The 15,791-nt window shown below is 39.1% G+C and overlaps 1 protein-coding gene across 1 annotated transcript; it reads left to right on the plus strand.

The window, feature by feature from the left end:
- Positions 1 to 472: 472 nt before the first annotated feature.
- On the plus strand, positions 473 to 14,550 carry LOC103597836 (zinc finger protein 90 homolog). The gene is made up of 3 exons (XM_008581690.1): positions 473 to 496; positions 9,487 to 9,613; positions 13,317 to 14,550. Exons 1-3 carry the CDS (start codon positions 482 to 484, stop codon positions 13,664 to 13,666), a joined length of 492 nt encoding a protein of 163 aa, XP_008579912.1. The 5' UTR covers positions 473 to 481; the 3' UTR covers positions 13,667 to 14,550.
- The last annotated feature ends 1,241 nt before the right edge of the window (positions 14,551 to 15,791 follow it).

Below are 15,791 nucleotides of genomic sequence, written 5' to 3' on the forward strand. Positions count from 1 at the left end.
GACGCTAGCCAAGGAAAAGCTGCTCCTAAGCGCACAGGAAGAAGCCATGCTTTTACTGACGGTCGCAGCTCGCAGGCAGCTAGATCCCATCTTCAGAGGTCTTACCTGTGACCTTAGGCCTCCTGCCAAAGCTACCGAGCCAAAAAGAGTCTGGAGGAGGAAGGGATTCTGCAGCTGCTGGGGCTGCAGAGGTTACTTAAGTAAGGCCTGTGTCACGTGGCCACTTTTCAGAGAATAGAGAGGGACAGAAATTTTGACTTAGAACAGAAAGGAGACTTGCCTAAGGTGGTGAACAGTCTGTAGTCTGGAGAAGAGAAGACACCATAGGCAGGGTGGTTGAGGGAAGGATTCAGGCAAGGCAGAAAGAATTGTCCCAGCTGGCTACCCTCGGAGCTGTAAAGTCTGGACTGGTCTCTCATGGCTGCTTTCTCCTCCAGCTCTGCCTCTTTAACACCCTGACCTTGCCCAGGAGGAAGAAGAGATGACTAATTCCCAGGTGAGATGCAGTTCTCCTTTCTCAGTCTAGAATGTATCTACTCTTAAGAAAAAAGATAAGTTTTCTCTTCCGTAGGAAAGAAGGAAACCAATATTTATGGAGCACTTACTGCATGCTAGACACACTTTACATTGACTTTTTTTTTTAATACAACAGCTGTGAAAAGTGGATATTATTCACATTTTACATGTAGCAACCAGCTAAGTAAGGTTAAGAAACTTGTCAAGTTCAACCAAGCTATTAAATGGTGGAGCCAGGATTCATTTCTGGGTCTGTTGCCTCTGCTGTTCATGTCATTAATGGACAAGTCTTCCCATCCAGGGACTGAGTTTCAGTTGTCCACATCTAGAGGACCGGACCGAATCTGTGAAATGAAGGACTCCAAGGGGAATGCTGTCTTCTTGCCTGGTGGCCTTTTTTAGGTTTGATCTCTTCTCTACCTAACATGTTTCTTGTTCATTGATCCACTTAGTCATGGCTACTCTGTGCTGATTTGTAAGAGCAAAACAAGTAGAATTGGGTGCAGTTCTTACTTCAGAGCGTGTGGTTTCTTTGGGGGAGATAATGTATACATGTATAAAATACTGATTACTACCTGTATATACGTTAAATAAAATGTAAGGAAGCCATACTTACTTGCCAGTTTGAGGAGTACAGTCAGTGGTATCAGTGTTAATGTGGACTGGGATGATTAAGGAAGACTTCCTGAAGGAAGTGAGCTTTTATTTCTTAAAGAAGATGTGAATATATGGTTAACTTCCATACCTCCTTCAAGTCTTTACTTTTTTTGTTGATAATTGCTTTATGGTCTACAATTGATCAGTTTTCATAATGTTTCATCTGTGCTTGAGTAGAATGTGTGTTCTCTAACAATGGGTGCCAACTTCTGTATGTGTGCATAAGACCTGACTTGTCAAAATATCTGTAGCTTTACTGGGTTATTTTTGTTTGCTTGACCCATTAATAACTGAGAAGAAGATGTGTGGAATCTCTTTGAGTGGTAGATATGTCAATTTTTTTTCTTTAGTCCTTCCAGGTTTTTCTTTATGTAATTTAAGGATGTTTTGTGAGGTGTATACAAGTTTAGAATTGTTATATCTTCATGGAGAATTGAACTTTTTATCCCTATGTAGTGACCTTGTAGATTGCTAATGATTTTTTTCTAGAAATCTATTTTGTATCATATTAATATAGCTATTCCAGCATTCTTTTGGTTATTATTTGCCTGGTTTATCTTTTTCCATACTTTTATTTTTAACCTTTTCATGACCTTATGCTTTAGGTGTATCTCTTTTTAACAGTTTTTAGCTGCATCCACCCTGCTTCCCACCAAATCTGATAATCTCTGCCTTTTTAATTGGCAAATTTAGTCCATTTGCATTTAATATAGTTATTGGTATATTTGATGTGTTTCTACTATATTACGTTTTAATTTTATTTGTCCATTTTTTCTGTCCCCCCCCTTTCTTATCTTTATTATTATTTTTTATTTAAAACAGTGAGAATTTTTTCCCCTTTCTACTTGTTTGAAATTTATAACCTATATTTATTCCTTTGGTGGTTATCTTTGAAATTTTACCATGGATATATATTTTTTTTAAGATGACTGGTGAGGGGATCTTAACCCTTGACTTGGTATTGTCAGCACCACACTCTCCCAAGTGAGCAAACTGGCCATCCCTACAGAGGGATCCAAACCCATGGTCTTGGTGTTATCAGCACCACACTGTCCTAAGTGAGGCATGGGCTGGCCCTTACTGTGCATATTTTTCTACAAAATAGGTAGTTTAAGTCGTTTTAAATAATAGATTAACCCTCTTCAGAATAATGCAAGGACTTTAAAACTTTTACTACTGATCATACCCCCTTTTGACTCACAAAGCTATTGTTTTCTGGCATTTTAATTCTGTCCCTTCTGGAAGAAGCATTCTGGAAGCTGCATGGCTACTTGTAACAGCCTGCATTGAGTTATGGCTATTACGTATCAAAGACACAACATAAAGCCAGAATTTGAAAGGGAAGCAGAGTGTAAAGATTTGGAAAATTTGCAGCCTGGCCATTTGGTAGGGAAGCAGAGAGCATTTTCAGAAGAAAAATTCAATGGTGCTAAGATTAGTATAAAAGAAAGATTATCAAGAGAAAGAGGAAAAGGCCCTGAAGGCATTGCAGAAGTCTCTGGCACCAACCCTTCCATTTCAGGCCCAAAGGCCTAGGGAGACAGAATGGTCTTGGGGAACAGGCCTGAGGTGCCCTCCATGGGCTGGCTGTCTAGCACCACCTCAGGAAGCTGCTTCCAGCATCAGCACCCCCTGCTTTGGCTGCTCCAGCCATGGCTAAATTGGCCCAGGTGTGGCTCGACCTGCGGCTTTGGAAGATAAAGCTGGAAGCCTCAGTGGCATCCATACAGTGTTAGGTCTGCAAGCTCACAGAATACCAGAGCTGCGAAGGCTTGGGAGCCTCCACCCCAATTTTACTGGATGTATGGAAAAGTCTGGGGGCCTAGGAAGAGATCTGTTGCAGGGGCAGATTCACCACAGACAACCTTTCCAAGAGCAATACTGAGCAGAAACATGGGGTTGGAGTTGCAGCAGAGGAACCCCATGAGCATCATGACTAGTGGAGCTGTGACAGTGGGACCGCCATGAAGACCCCAGAATTGTGGAGCTACCAGTGTGCAATGCCAGCCTACAGGAGCTAAAGCATGGCCAAAGACCAGTAAAGCCACAGGAGTGGAACTGCCTGAAGACTTGGGTACCCAACCCTCACACCAGCTTGCAGAGGACATCAAACATGGAGTTAAAGTACAAGATTTGCCAACTTTAAGATTCAATTCCTGCCCTGCTGTGTTTCAGACTTGCTTAGAACCTGTTACCCCTTTCTTTTGGCTTATTGCTCCCTTTTTGGATGGGAATATGTACCCTATGCTTGTCCCACCATTGAATCTTGGAAGTAGATAACTTGTTTTGAATTCACAGATGGGACTTTGAATTTTGGACTTTTGAGTTGAAACAAGTTAAGACTTTGGGGACCAAATGAATGTATTTGTATGTGAAAAGGACACGAGTTTGGGGAGTCAGCGGTGGAATGCTGAAGATTGGAGGCTCCCCCCCAGCATCACAGAGGCTTAATCCCCACTGTAACTGTTGAGGGTGGGAAATCCTATTATGGTAATTGCAAGGTGGGGCCTTGAAGAGGTGATTCGATTCTGAGGACCATGCCTAATGAATGGATTAAAAATGGTGGTCATGGGCACAGTTCTGAGGGCTTTAAAAAGAGAGTATGGGAGGAGCTGTCTATCTCTCTGCTCTGCCATTTTCTGCCATATGAGTCCCCTGGATCACTGTCACCATCACCAAGACCCTCACCAGATGTGTTCCCTGGACTTTGGACTTCCCAGCCTCAGAAACTGTAAGCAACAAATTTCATTTTCTTTATAAAATAGCCAGTTCCATGTATTTTGTTATAAGCAAAGAAACAGACTAATAGCTAGATTATAGGCTTAGAGGTTTCATTGATATGAGCAATTAATTTATGTGTGCCTGTACTATTCACACATAATGTATGTAGGATCATTATACATATGGGACATTTCAACACTGCAAGTGATTTTTCACCATTATTTGTCGTGGTAAAGCCGTATGTGCCCTTGATCTTGTTTCTCTCATAGTTAAAATAAATCCTAGGGTTGGGCATTAGAAACTGTGGCGTTAGGCATTTATAAGTTTCTGTTTTCTTAAGGAATAACTTTTATGAAATAACAAGGTAACCAATTGATTATTCATTATTAACTAAGGACAAAGCCAATTTTATGTGCATAACTGAGTAAATTTTTAAAGAAAATTCCTTAACAAAATATTGTCAATCTCCTTATATTCAAGACCAAGTCAAAATATATTAACAATCTCCCTGTTTTCAAGACTGACTTGAATCTTCTTTTCTTTTTTTTTTTTTTTTTGGTGGCTGGCTGGTACAGGGATCTGAACTCTTGGCTTTGGTGTTATAACACCGCGCTCTAACCAACCGAGCTAACTGTCCAGGCTTTTGAATGTTTTTATGTTTACAGCCAGTTCCCAAAAGCTTCTCATAACTAAGAATTGAAAATGGCTACTATGGGCCGGCCCGGTGGCGCACTGCTGTAGTGCGCCGCTTGGGAGCACGGTGGCGCTCCCGCCGAAGGTTCGGATCCCACATGCAGACTGGTTCCCGCTCACTGGCTGAGCGAGGTGCGGGAGCGACACCGAGGGTTGCGATCCCGTTGCCGGTCCCGGTCCGGTACGGGCGCGACACTGAGGGTTGCGATCCATTGCCGGACACGGAAAAAGACAAAAGGAAAAAAAAAAAAGAAATTTAAAAAGGTGACAAATACCACAAATACCATAAAATCTTTTTTAGAAAAAATATATTACTATTATTGTTGTTATTAACTGACCAACCTATAAAATATTTTATTATATTGTTTTTACTTAATATTCTTTTATCATCACTTTATACCGGTCTGTATGTGGGATCCGAACCCTCGACGGGAGCGCCGCCGCGCTTCCCAAGCGGCGCACTATCCAGTGCGCCACCGGGTCGGCCCAGTATATCTTTAGATTTAGCAGTTTTACATAATTCACTGTATTACAATGAATGTTTTATATAGGAATTGCGATGACTGAGAAACAAAATTAAGACAAACAAAATTAAGGTATCCAGAACATATATATATATATATATTTTTTTTTTTTTCCTTTTTTTTTTGTTTTTTTTCGTGACCGGCAACGGATCGCAGCCCTCGGTGTTGCACCCGCACCTTGCTCAGCCAGTGAGCGGCCGGTCTGTATGTGGGATCCGAACCCTCAGCGGGAACGAACCCTTGGCGGGAGCGCCACCACGCTCCCAAGCGGCGCACTGTAGCAGTGCGCCACCGGGCCGGCCCTCCAGAACATATATTTTAAGTGTTCCTTTAACTCACATATAGGGCTAGCTGGTTAGCTCAGCTGGTTAGAGTGCGGTGTTGTAACACCAAGGTCAAGCATTTGGACCATCTACTGTCCAGTTACTCCCCTCCCCCCAAATTCACATATAATATATAGTTTTAGAAAACAAGAATTACAATTATTATAGACTGCATATTAATACTGATGCTTAAATTTCAAGGCTGAAAAATCATTAGTGAATTATTTCAAAGCTTTATAAAAGATAACACATTTCATTCTTAGAATTTTCTTGCAGTGCAATGTAATGTTTCTACTTAGAAAGAAGAATAAATACAGATAACCACACTGAAAGGTCTGTCACATCCTTATTGATATTAGAAGTTTTATAGTGCAGTAATTGGGAAGAAAGGCATTGGCTTTTCCATAATCCCATAAAATAATTTTCAGTTTATTGAACAGCTGCCTATGTATTGCCAAAACTACCATTTCTTATCAAGGGCATTTTAATACGCTGTTGCTCTATTGAGGTATGAATGCAGCTATGTTTGTACTTGGAAGTTAGTCTATAAGATAGTCTAAGAATCTACAAATTTCCTTGAAAATAGGAATGATATCTTCCTGATCAAATGAAAACTTTATTCAAAAAACTGTCAATATGATCCATCAGAAGGGTTCTGAACACCTAAGCAACACAAATGGTTATTGTTTAAAAATAACTATTGCATATTGATATCTGTTATTCTCATTTGGGTTTATATTTTGTCTTTCTACTTTACCAATGTATCCCAGGTACCTAGAGCAATGTCTCTTAAAAGTGTTTTAGATTAAAAGTTGATTTATTTTATTAAATGCTGTTTGGCCATCCTGTGAGATGGTCATATGCATTTTCCTCTTTCACTTGTTATGATTACATATGTAATAACATTTTCTAATGCCAACTATGTCAGTCTAGATTCTTAGGTGTGAACAACCAAAACTCAACTCTAGCTGAAAGGAATTTATTTATTTAAAAAAATTTTTTTAATTATTATTCAAAATTCTTGAACATTTATTTGTATGTATTTGTGGAGTACAGTGCATTGTTTCAATATGTGCATATGCTGCACAATGATTCACTTAGGGTAGATAGCATAGTTTGTGCCCATTAGTCCACCATTTTTCCTCTCTCTGTACCTCCCCTCCTCACTTCTGGTAACCATTACTCTACTCTCTACTTCTATGAGAACCACTTTTATGTTTTTTTAGATTCCACATATGAATGATATTATGCAGTATTTCTCTTTTTGTGCCTGACTTACTTCACTTAACATGATGGTTTCCGGTTGCTGCGATAGGATATCATTTTTTTTTTTTTCCTTTTTGTCTTTTTCCGTGTCCGGCAACGGATCGCAACCCTCAGTGTCGCCCCCGTACCGGACCGGGACCATCAACGGGATCGCAACCCTCGGCGTTGCTCCCGCGCCTCGCTCAGCCAGTGAGCGGGAACCGGTCTGTATGTGGGATCCGAACCCTCGGTGGGAGCGCCGCCGCGCTTCCCAAGTGGCGCACCATAGCAGTGCGCCACCTGGCCGGCCCAGGATATCATTTTTTTTAATAGCCGAATAGTATTCCGTTGTGTATATATAACACAGTTTTTTTATCCATTCGTCCGTTGATGGACTTATAGGTTGATTCCATCTCTTAGCTATTGTGAATAGTGCTGTGATGAACATGGGAGTGCAGGTGTCTTTTTGATATATTGATTTCATTTCCTTTGGGTATATACGTACTAGTGAGGTAGCTCAGTTGAAGGATAGATGTATTTTAAGTTCTCTGAGGAACCTCCATACTGTTTTCCACAATGGCTCTACCAATATGCACTCCCACTGGCAATATAGGAGAGTCTCTCCAGGGGAGAGACCACTGTTGCTGACACAGACACCACAGTTTGCACAGCTGACCCAGGGTACCAGACGCCATCCCTAGAACATTTGCTCCTACTGCTTCAGCAAGCTGGATGTGTCTGCTGCCATCCTTATGATTTCCAGACATCCTTATGATTTCCAGCCACTAGCTTCCAAATTAAAAACTTGCACAAGTTCATTTGATTGGCCGACCTGAGCTACAAGGAACACTCAGAAGCACAGATTCATAATGTGAAGAATTCCCTAGATATAAGGAGGGAGTTAAGAGGTGCTGGATGACCAAAAAGAATAGACCAAGGAATCCTTGAATTTGTTTGATAATAAAGGTATCAGCCTGCCTAATTAGGTAGCATTCAGTGAGCTTAACTTTGGAAATAAAATTTGAAATGAAATGGGATGGAACCTGACTGTATAGATAAGTGTATAAAGAATATAAACATTTCCAAATATACATATAACACTATGGGTCTGTGTAGTTGTCGGGAGTGAGGAAAAGAGAGTAGTTGAGGCTGATGCATGAGTTTTGAATAGCAGGATGAATGCTGATACTCTGCTGAAATAAGGAACAGAGGAGATGGAGGCGTTGTGTGGAGCTGGAAGACAGTTTGAAGTGCCTGTGAGACATCCAATTAAATCTAAAAGGCAGTTAAATATCAAAGTCTGAGAGAGATCCAGGGTAAAGATACAAATGTATGAGTTGTAACCATATATATATGGCTGTTAAAGCCATGGACTTTGATGTGTGAGAAGAGAAAAGAAGATAACCAGAGAAGAGCCGTGAGGAACACAAATATTTAAGAAATGGGTACAAAAAGAGGAGCCAAAGTAGAGGTTATATTGCAAGAAGGCAAGATGGTCATGTGGCTCAGAATAAAGTGGTGGCAGTGGAGATAAAAGATATTTGCAAAGATTTGGTGATGGATCAGATTTGAGGGACAAGGGAGAGAAAGAAGTCAAAATGACTCCTATTTCCCTGACTTGAACATCTGGGTAGGTGTAGGTATGATTTCCTGAACATTGATTCCCTCAACATTTCCTAAACATTGAGAGAAGCAGGTTTAGAAAGAGAGATGAGGTCAGAATTGAGCATGTTGATTTAGATGCCTTTGAGACATCCAAATAGACACAGTAGATTTCATTTATTTCATTTGGTAGATATTTATTGATTAGCTGCTATGAATCAGACACTGTGTTTTACACTAGATATTCATTTTGTAGGCAGTTGGGTCTGTAACTCTAGGTCTTGGCTGCCAGTGTACATTTGAGAGTTGTCAGCATTCAGAAGGCATTTGAAGCAATCAGAATAGACAAGATCACATAGGGTGAGTGAGAAGAAGGCCTAGGATCCAACCTGGGGAGCCCCAACATTGATGAATAAAGAAGGAGATTGAGAGAGAGTGATTAGAGAGGTAGGAGAAAAACCAGGTTACTATGGTATCCACACCCCGGAAGGAGAGAGTTTTGAGGAAGACCATGTAGTCAACAGGGCCAAATAATGTAAAGAAATCAAGTATAAAAAGGATGGAAAACTTCCCATTGGATTTATCAGCAAGGTAGTATATTAGTTATTATAATGAAGATGAATTTCTAGAATTGGAACTGCTGGATCAAAAGATGTTTGATAAATACTGTCAAATACTTTACAAAAAAGTTTGTATCAGTTTATACTCCTTCCAGCAATACAGTATGTGGGCGTGCCTATTTCCTCACACCCTCTCTAATAATGAGTATCATAAGTCTTAATCTTTGCCCACTAGATAGGGGGAAATAATGTCTCATTGTTATCTGAGTGTCCATTTCTTTGACAATTTGTGAGACAGCATATCTTTTCCTGTGTTTATTGGCCATTCATTTTTCTTCTAGGAATTACTTATTCAGGTCATTTTTCATTTGTCTATTTTTAACTGGAGCATTTTATGTTTTTCTTATTGAGTTGTAAGAGCTCTTCAGATTATTATTAGCATTAGTGAGCCTCTGCATAAGCTATATGTATCTTTTGAAATTTTTTATTATTCTATTAATTATTCTTATGGTTTGGTGCAGAACTCTGAAGTACCTGTTATTATTATCTACCTTTCTGAGTGTTGCCAGGTTCACCCTTTGTACCACATACGCTGGTGTAGATGCTTGCTTACTGAAGAGGAATTCCTGTTCATTGGTATTTTAGGAACCTGTTACATTCAAGGATGTGGCCATGGACTTCACCGAGGAGGAGTGGGGACAACTAGGCCCCGCACAAAGGGCCCTGTACAGAGAGGTGATGCTGGAGATCTACGGCAACCTGGTCTTAGTGGGTGAGGACAACTACTCTTTGGAGAATTTTGGTTTCCTTTGTTGTTAAAAGCTGTGAGCTCTTCAAATGTTTAAACTAGGGCTTGAAACTCAAATATCAAAGTTTCCAAATCACTATTGAAGAAAGAAAAATGTTGCTACATAAGGAAAAACCTGAGTTTCTATTCCCCCATTTATATTTCTTTCTTTTTTTTTTTTTTTTTGAGGTGAAATTCACATAACATAGAATTAACTATTTAGAAGTGTACAATTCAGTGAGATTTAGTCCATCCACAATATTATGCAACCTCTATCTCTAGCAAGTTCTAAAACTTTTTATCACCCCAAAAGAAAACCTCCACACCCATTAAGTAGCCACTTCTCACTTCCCCCTCCCTGTGATTATTTTTTAATTAGAAAAATATTAAAACAAAGTATATTACACATGAGGTAAAAAATATCTTTTGGACTATTCTCTGGTTTTTTTTTTTTTTTTTTTGGCAGCTGGCCAGTATGGCGATTTGAACCCTTAACCTTGGTATTACAAGCTACTCTAACCAAGTGAGCTAACCAGCCAGCCCTATTTTCTATTTATATTTACATAATAAGCAGGAAGAAAATATGTAAGCTTACACATATATATTTTTTTATCTATTGTGTATATTTAACTGTTTGTTTATTTTACAAAAATGAGTTCTGCAACTTCCCTTTCAGTTAACAATATATGTTGGATATCTTTACATGTCAAAATATTTAGACCCATCTCAATCTTTTTAATCATATGCATCGTGTTGATGTATGGAAATTTTTTTTAACTAGTACTTTATTGATATATCAATAACCAATTTTTCTCTATTATAGATAATGTGATATATCCTTGTACTTGTATTATTGAGTACATGTTTCAGTATTTTTATAGGATAAATTTCTAGAAGAGGAATGGATGGATCAGAGATTTATATATGAGGGTACTTCAAAAAGTTTGTGGAAAAATAGAATTGAGAGATAATACAAATTTCTGCATGAGCTTTTTGTTTGTTTGTTTGTTTTTTTAAAGATGACTGTAAGGGGATCTTAGCCCTTGACTTGGTGCTGTCAGCACCACACTCTCTCAAGTGAGCTAACTGGCCATCCCTATATAGGGATCCGAATACGTGGCCTTGTGATATCAGCACCACACTCTCCCAAGTGAGCCAAGGGCCGGCCCTATGTTTCGGGTTTTTAAAAGACTTACCCAGTGATTTTGGATTTAACAATTTCTTTACGATTGTTATGTTCTACTGGTGGATTATACTTTTTGTCCTGTTTAGTGTATTTTGGCCTTGAATTCTGCTTTGTTGGATATTGATGTTCATTTGCTTTCTTTTAGCTGGGTTTTATAACCAAGTCTTAGTGACTCTAAGAGGAATTTAGCCAATTCACATTTACTGTGATAATTGATATATTTGGTCTGATTCTTGACATTTTATTTTATGCATTCTGTTTAATCCCTCTCTCCTTTATTATTTGGGAATTCCAAATGATTTCTTGTTTCTTTCCTTTTTTCCCCATTCTTATTTGAAAATTCTACCTCTTATTTTTATCCTTCAATTAGTTACCCCTAAAATTATAAATTTCGAAAGTCATATTTTTCAATTGGTGGCAAGAATTAATTGGTATTTATAACTTCCCATTTGCCAGAACAAGACAAGGCCATTAACATGCTTTTACTTAACCTTGACAGGCACATACACCCTCCTCTGCCCATGTCCTGTGTTATGTTGAAACCATTTATAATAGTTATTAACTTTTTTTCATTGTACATCTGTTTTCTCAGAGATTAAATTAGCCTTAAATTTTACGGGAGCGCTTGCTTTCCATAATTTTTTATATCCCACATCTGCCTTTAGCTTGGATTTCTTTTTCATTTGCAAATAAATTTTCTGAGTCCCTGCATGTTTGAAAAGGTCTTTCTGTTCACTTCATTCTTGAATGCTAGTTTGGCTGAGTAGAGAGCTTTAGATTAAAAATCATTTACCCTGAGGGTATTTTTGTCACCTCTCCCAGGGTAACAGAGACTCAAAGGATTACTCAAAGCCCATTTCTCCTGAGCAGTGAGAGGACCGAAAGGGTTAATTCCAGGAATAATTCTTTCAAGGGCAGAAGGATCCTGGAAATACCCTGAATCAGGTTCCCCCTCCGTTTTTATTTTCCAGGCAAGAAAGTTAGAGAAAAGGAACATAGGTGGTTACAAAAAGAACAGTAAGATATTCGTCGTGGCAACAACCATTAGGTTTAGCTGCACCAAGGACATCTGCCCTTAGAGCCAGCATTTTTGCTGTGTTACAGTTTTTTTTTTATCTACAACAGAGACTTAAGCCTGGGAAAGTTTTCTGTCTTTCCCAGGCTTAACATTTCTCTGTGCAATTCTAAAAAGTTGGGCCCTGTGAAATACATTTGTTTTCTTAGTGTTGGTACCCTCCACATATTTTAGCCATTGTATCTTTGTTTTAAAGCTTCTAATATTATTGATTCTAATCTGATTCATTCATTTATTTATTCTCTCTCTTGTTTTTGTTTAACCTGTTTTTATTTTCCCTCCCTTCTGAAAACATTTAGAAGTCTATTTCTCCTTTCTTTTTTTTTTTTTTTGTTTATCCTTGGAGTTTTGAAATTTTACCAGGATGAGTCTAAATGCAATTTTTTTTTCAGTAATTGTGTTTGCCAGTCATTGAGCCTGTTCACTTTCTAATCCTTCACCTCAAGGAAGTTTTCTGTTGGCATTTCATGAGATTTTGTTGGGAGAAAAGAAGGGAAAGCTTTATTTACTGATTTCATTTTTTCTATTTCTTATATTCTATGTTTTCCCTTTCCATGAGTTTTTATTTTGACTAATTTCGAATTTGTCTGACATACTTGTTTGCTTTTTTTATATCTTCCTTTTGCCCTTATAGGGGAATCATCAGTTTAGGTTTGAGATCCTGGACTCATAGTCTTTTTCCCTCAGGACCCTTAGAGGCGTTATAGCATTGTCGTCCCTCTTTTGATGTGGTAGAGAAACAGTGCCTATCTTATTCTTTTTTCAAGGAAGTAACCTTGTTTTGTTTTTTGTTTTTTAATGTTTTGTAAGCTTATGAGATGTTTTCTTGTTCCTTAAAATTCAGAAACGTCATCCAGATATGTGTACGAGACTCCTACATGGTACTGGGGGAATACTTTCAATCTAAAGAATCAAAGGCCAGCCCGTGGCTCACTCGGGAGAGTGTGGTGCTGATAACACCAAGGCCACGGGTTCGGATCCCTATATAGGGATTGCCGGTTAGCTCACTTGGGAGAGCATGGTGCTGACAACACCAAGTCAAGAGTTAAGATCCCCTTACCAGTCATCTTTTTTAAAAAAATAAAGAATCAAATTCTCTTTCATATTAAGTACATTTTCATTATTTCTTCTCTGCTTGTTCTTTCCTTCTGGATCTTTTATATATATCTTTATATATATATATAAGATTTCTAGATCTATTCTTCATGACTTAATATTTTTCTCATAATTTCACTTTTTAAATCGCTTTTTTCTGAGTCCTGCTAGAATTCTTCAAGTTAACCTTTTAATTGACTCACATAATTTTCTGTATTCTCCAATCTGATATTCTATTGCTGGAAGCCTCCATTAAGATTTTTAATTTGACAGTCACTTTTTGTCTTTGGAAACATTCTCCCATTCTCAAAGCTCCCCATCTTTCCACATAGGAAAGAAACTCTACGACTGTGCTGAGTGTGGTAAGAGCTTTAGTCGGAGCACAGATCTTCGCTATCATGAGAGAATTCACACAGGTGAGAAACCTTTCGTATGTGACAAAAGGGGCAGAGGCTTCAGTTGCAACACCAATCTTCGCGTTCATCAGAGAGTCCACACAGGAGAGAAACCTTTTAAGTGTGAGGAGTGTGGCAAGGACTTCCACCAGAGTTCCAGTCTTCGCATTCATCAGAGAGTCCACACTAGAGAGAAACTCATCAGATGTAGTAAGTGTGGTAAGGGTTTCACTCAGAGCATAGATCTCCATGTGCATCGGAGAGTCCACACGAGAGAAACTGTTTAAATGTGACCCTCTTAAAACACAAACCTTAGTGATCCTCAGGGAGTCCACACTGGAAAGAAACTGTTAAGTGTGAAGAGTGCCGTAAGGACTACCAGCAAGCTCTTATCTTCACATTTACCAGAGAGTGAAACTGGAGAGAAATTCTGCAGTGTGACGTGTGTGATGAGGGCTTCAGTCAGAGCACAGCTTCTTCAAGTCTATCAAAGAATTCACACAGGAGAAAAACCATTAAATGCCATACCTGTGGTAAAGGCTTCAGTTGCAAGAAACTTCATGTTCATCAGAGAGTCCACACAGGGTAGAAAGCCTGAGAAGTGAGCTTATGTCTTCACATCCATTTGATTCCATGTGGGAGAAAAACCCTGCAAGTGTGGAGGGTGTGGTAAGAACTTCTAGAGCACATGGCTCTCCCTTTATCATAGGGCCTGTGTCTCCCACGAGACTGTGAGCTCCATCAGAGTGCAGCTGCGTGTGCTTTGCCCACCATTGTGTCCCCGCTGCTAACACAGTGTCTGGCACAGAGTAGCCACTCAGTAAATATTTGTTAAATGAGAATCCATGTGTGGGAGAACCCCCTATTCATGAGATATTGTGTGGTAAGGGCATCAGAGTCCACACTTTGAAATCTTTTTAAAAATATGTTGTGTGGTACAGATTTCAGTCAGATCACGGGCTTCATCATGAGTTGGTCCCTACAGGAGAGAAGTCCTGTTAACCTGATGAATGTAGTAATGTACTTAATCAGAGATAAATATTCAGATGATTAAATCAGAGTAGTAAATATAAAAATACATATCTTTGACACAAGACCATCCACAGCCCCCAAAACCGTGTCAAATTATAAAAGTATTTTAGTCAAAACTTATACATTAAAAGATGTACCTAATTATCATTCAGGAAGAAAATCCTGTGAATGTTCTACATGAAATTATGTGCTAGGCTCCTAGACTGACCACCTTCACATAAGGTGGACTCAACCAAGATCTGGTAGTAGTAGGTATTTTGTTTTATATTTCATCTCAAAAAGACGTATGTTGGACTCAACAAATGAGTTATCCAGGACCAGTGACTAACAAGGTCTTCTGGGAAAGACAACCCTTACCTGGCAAGGTGCCCTTTCAGGCTGAGAGCCTCGTGGCTCTCATCTGGTATCTCCTTGTCCATCATATCATCAGGCTGCTGGATACTTCTCACCATAGTTTGTAGAAATCACCAGGTAAGGCATCTTCAAGATAGCTGTCTACATAAGCTATAGCTAAAGAAAGGGGCTGGGGGTCCGGCCCGTGGCTCACTTGGGAGAGTGTGGTGCTGATAACACCAAAGCCACAGGTTCAGATCCCATATAGGGATGGCTGGTTGGCTCAGTTGGGAGACCGTGGTGCTGACAACATCAAGTCAAGGGTTAAGATCCCCTTACTGGTCATCTTTTTTAAAAATAAAAAAAAAAAAAGGAAAGAAAGGGGCTTGAGCAGGGTCTAAGAAATGGGGTTAGAAGAGAGGAAAGCAAGTCTGAAAGCTGTTGGGCTCTTTAGGAGGACTGTGCCAATAAGATCCCCTTACTGGTCATCTTTTTTAAAAATAAAAAAAAAAAAAGGAAAGAAAGGGGCTGGAGCAGGGTCTAAGAAATGGGGTTAGAAGAGAGGAAAGCAAGTCTGAAAGCTGTTGGGCTCTTTAGGAGGACTGTGCCAATTAAGCTGTCCAGGGACCTTTGGCCCAAGTTGGGGAAGAGGATTGGTATCACCAGGAAGTATAATGCCAACTGGCACAGGGGAGGCACTCAGATAGAGTGGAGGCATTAATATAATTTGCACAACAGCTCTCAGGTTTTGTCTTCCTTTTTGTTTTCTCTCTCTGTCTCTTCCTTTTCTCTTTTCTTTCTCTGTTTTTAGGTTGTAAAAAATATTTTAACTATAAAATATTTCAGACATACAGAAAAGTTCAGGAAATACAACAAACAACTATGTTCGCACTGTTGAGATTAAGTGGGAGTTAAAATTTTTGCCATATTAGCTTCAGATCTTTTTTGTTAAGGAATAAAACAACAGATACAGCTAAAGCCTTGTACCTGTCTTTTCTATCAACTCTGCTCAGAGTAACCATTATGCTTAAGTTACTGTGTATTATT

The sequence above is a fragment of the Galeopterus variegatus genome, unplaced genomic scaffold (genome assembly GCF_000696425.1).
Source record: "Galeopterus variegatus unplaced genomic scaffold, G_variegatus-3.0.2 Scaffold2435, whole genome shotgun sequence".
In the NCBI taxonomy this organism is placed as follows: Eukaryota; Metazoa; Chordata; class Mammalia; order Dermoptera; family Cynocephalidae; genus Galeopterus; species Galeopterus variegatus.

Bases quoted from the DNA above. Each gene is read 5' to 3' on its own strand.
- LOC103597836 (XM_008581690.1), top strand. The intron at 9,614-13,316 runs GTGAGGACAACT...CTTTCCACATAG, and splicing joins CGGCAACCTGGTCTTAGTGG to GAAAGAAACTCTACGACTGT.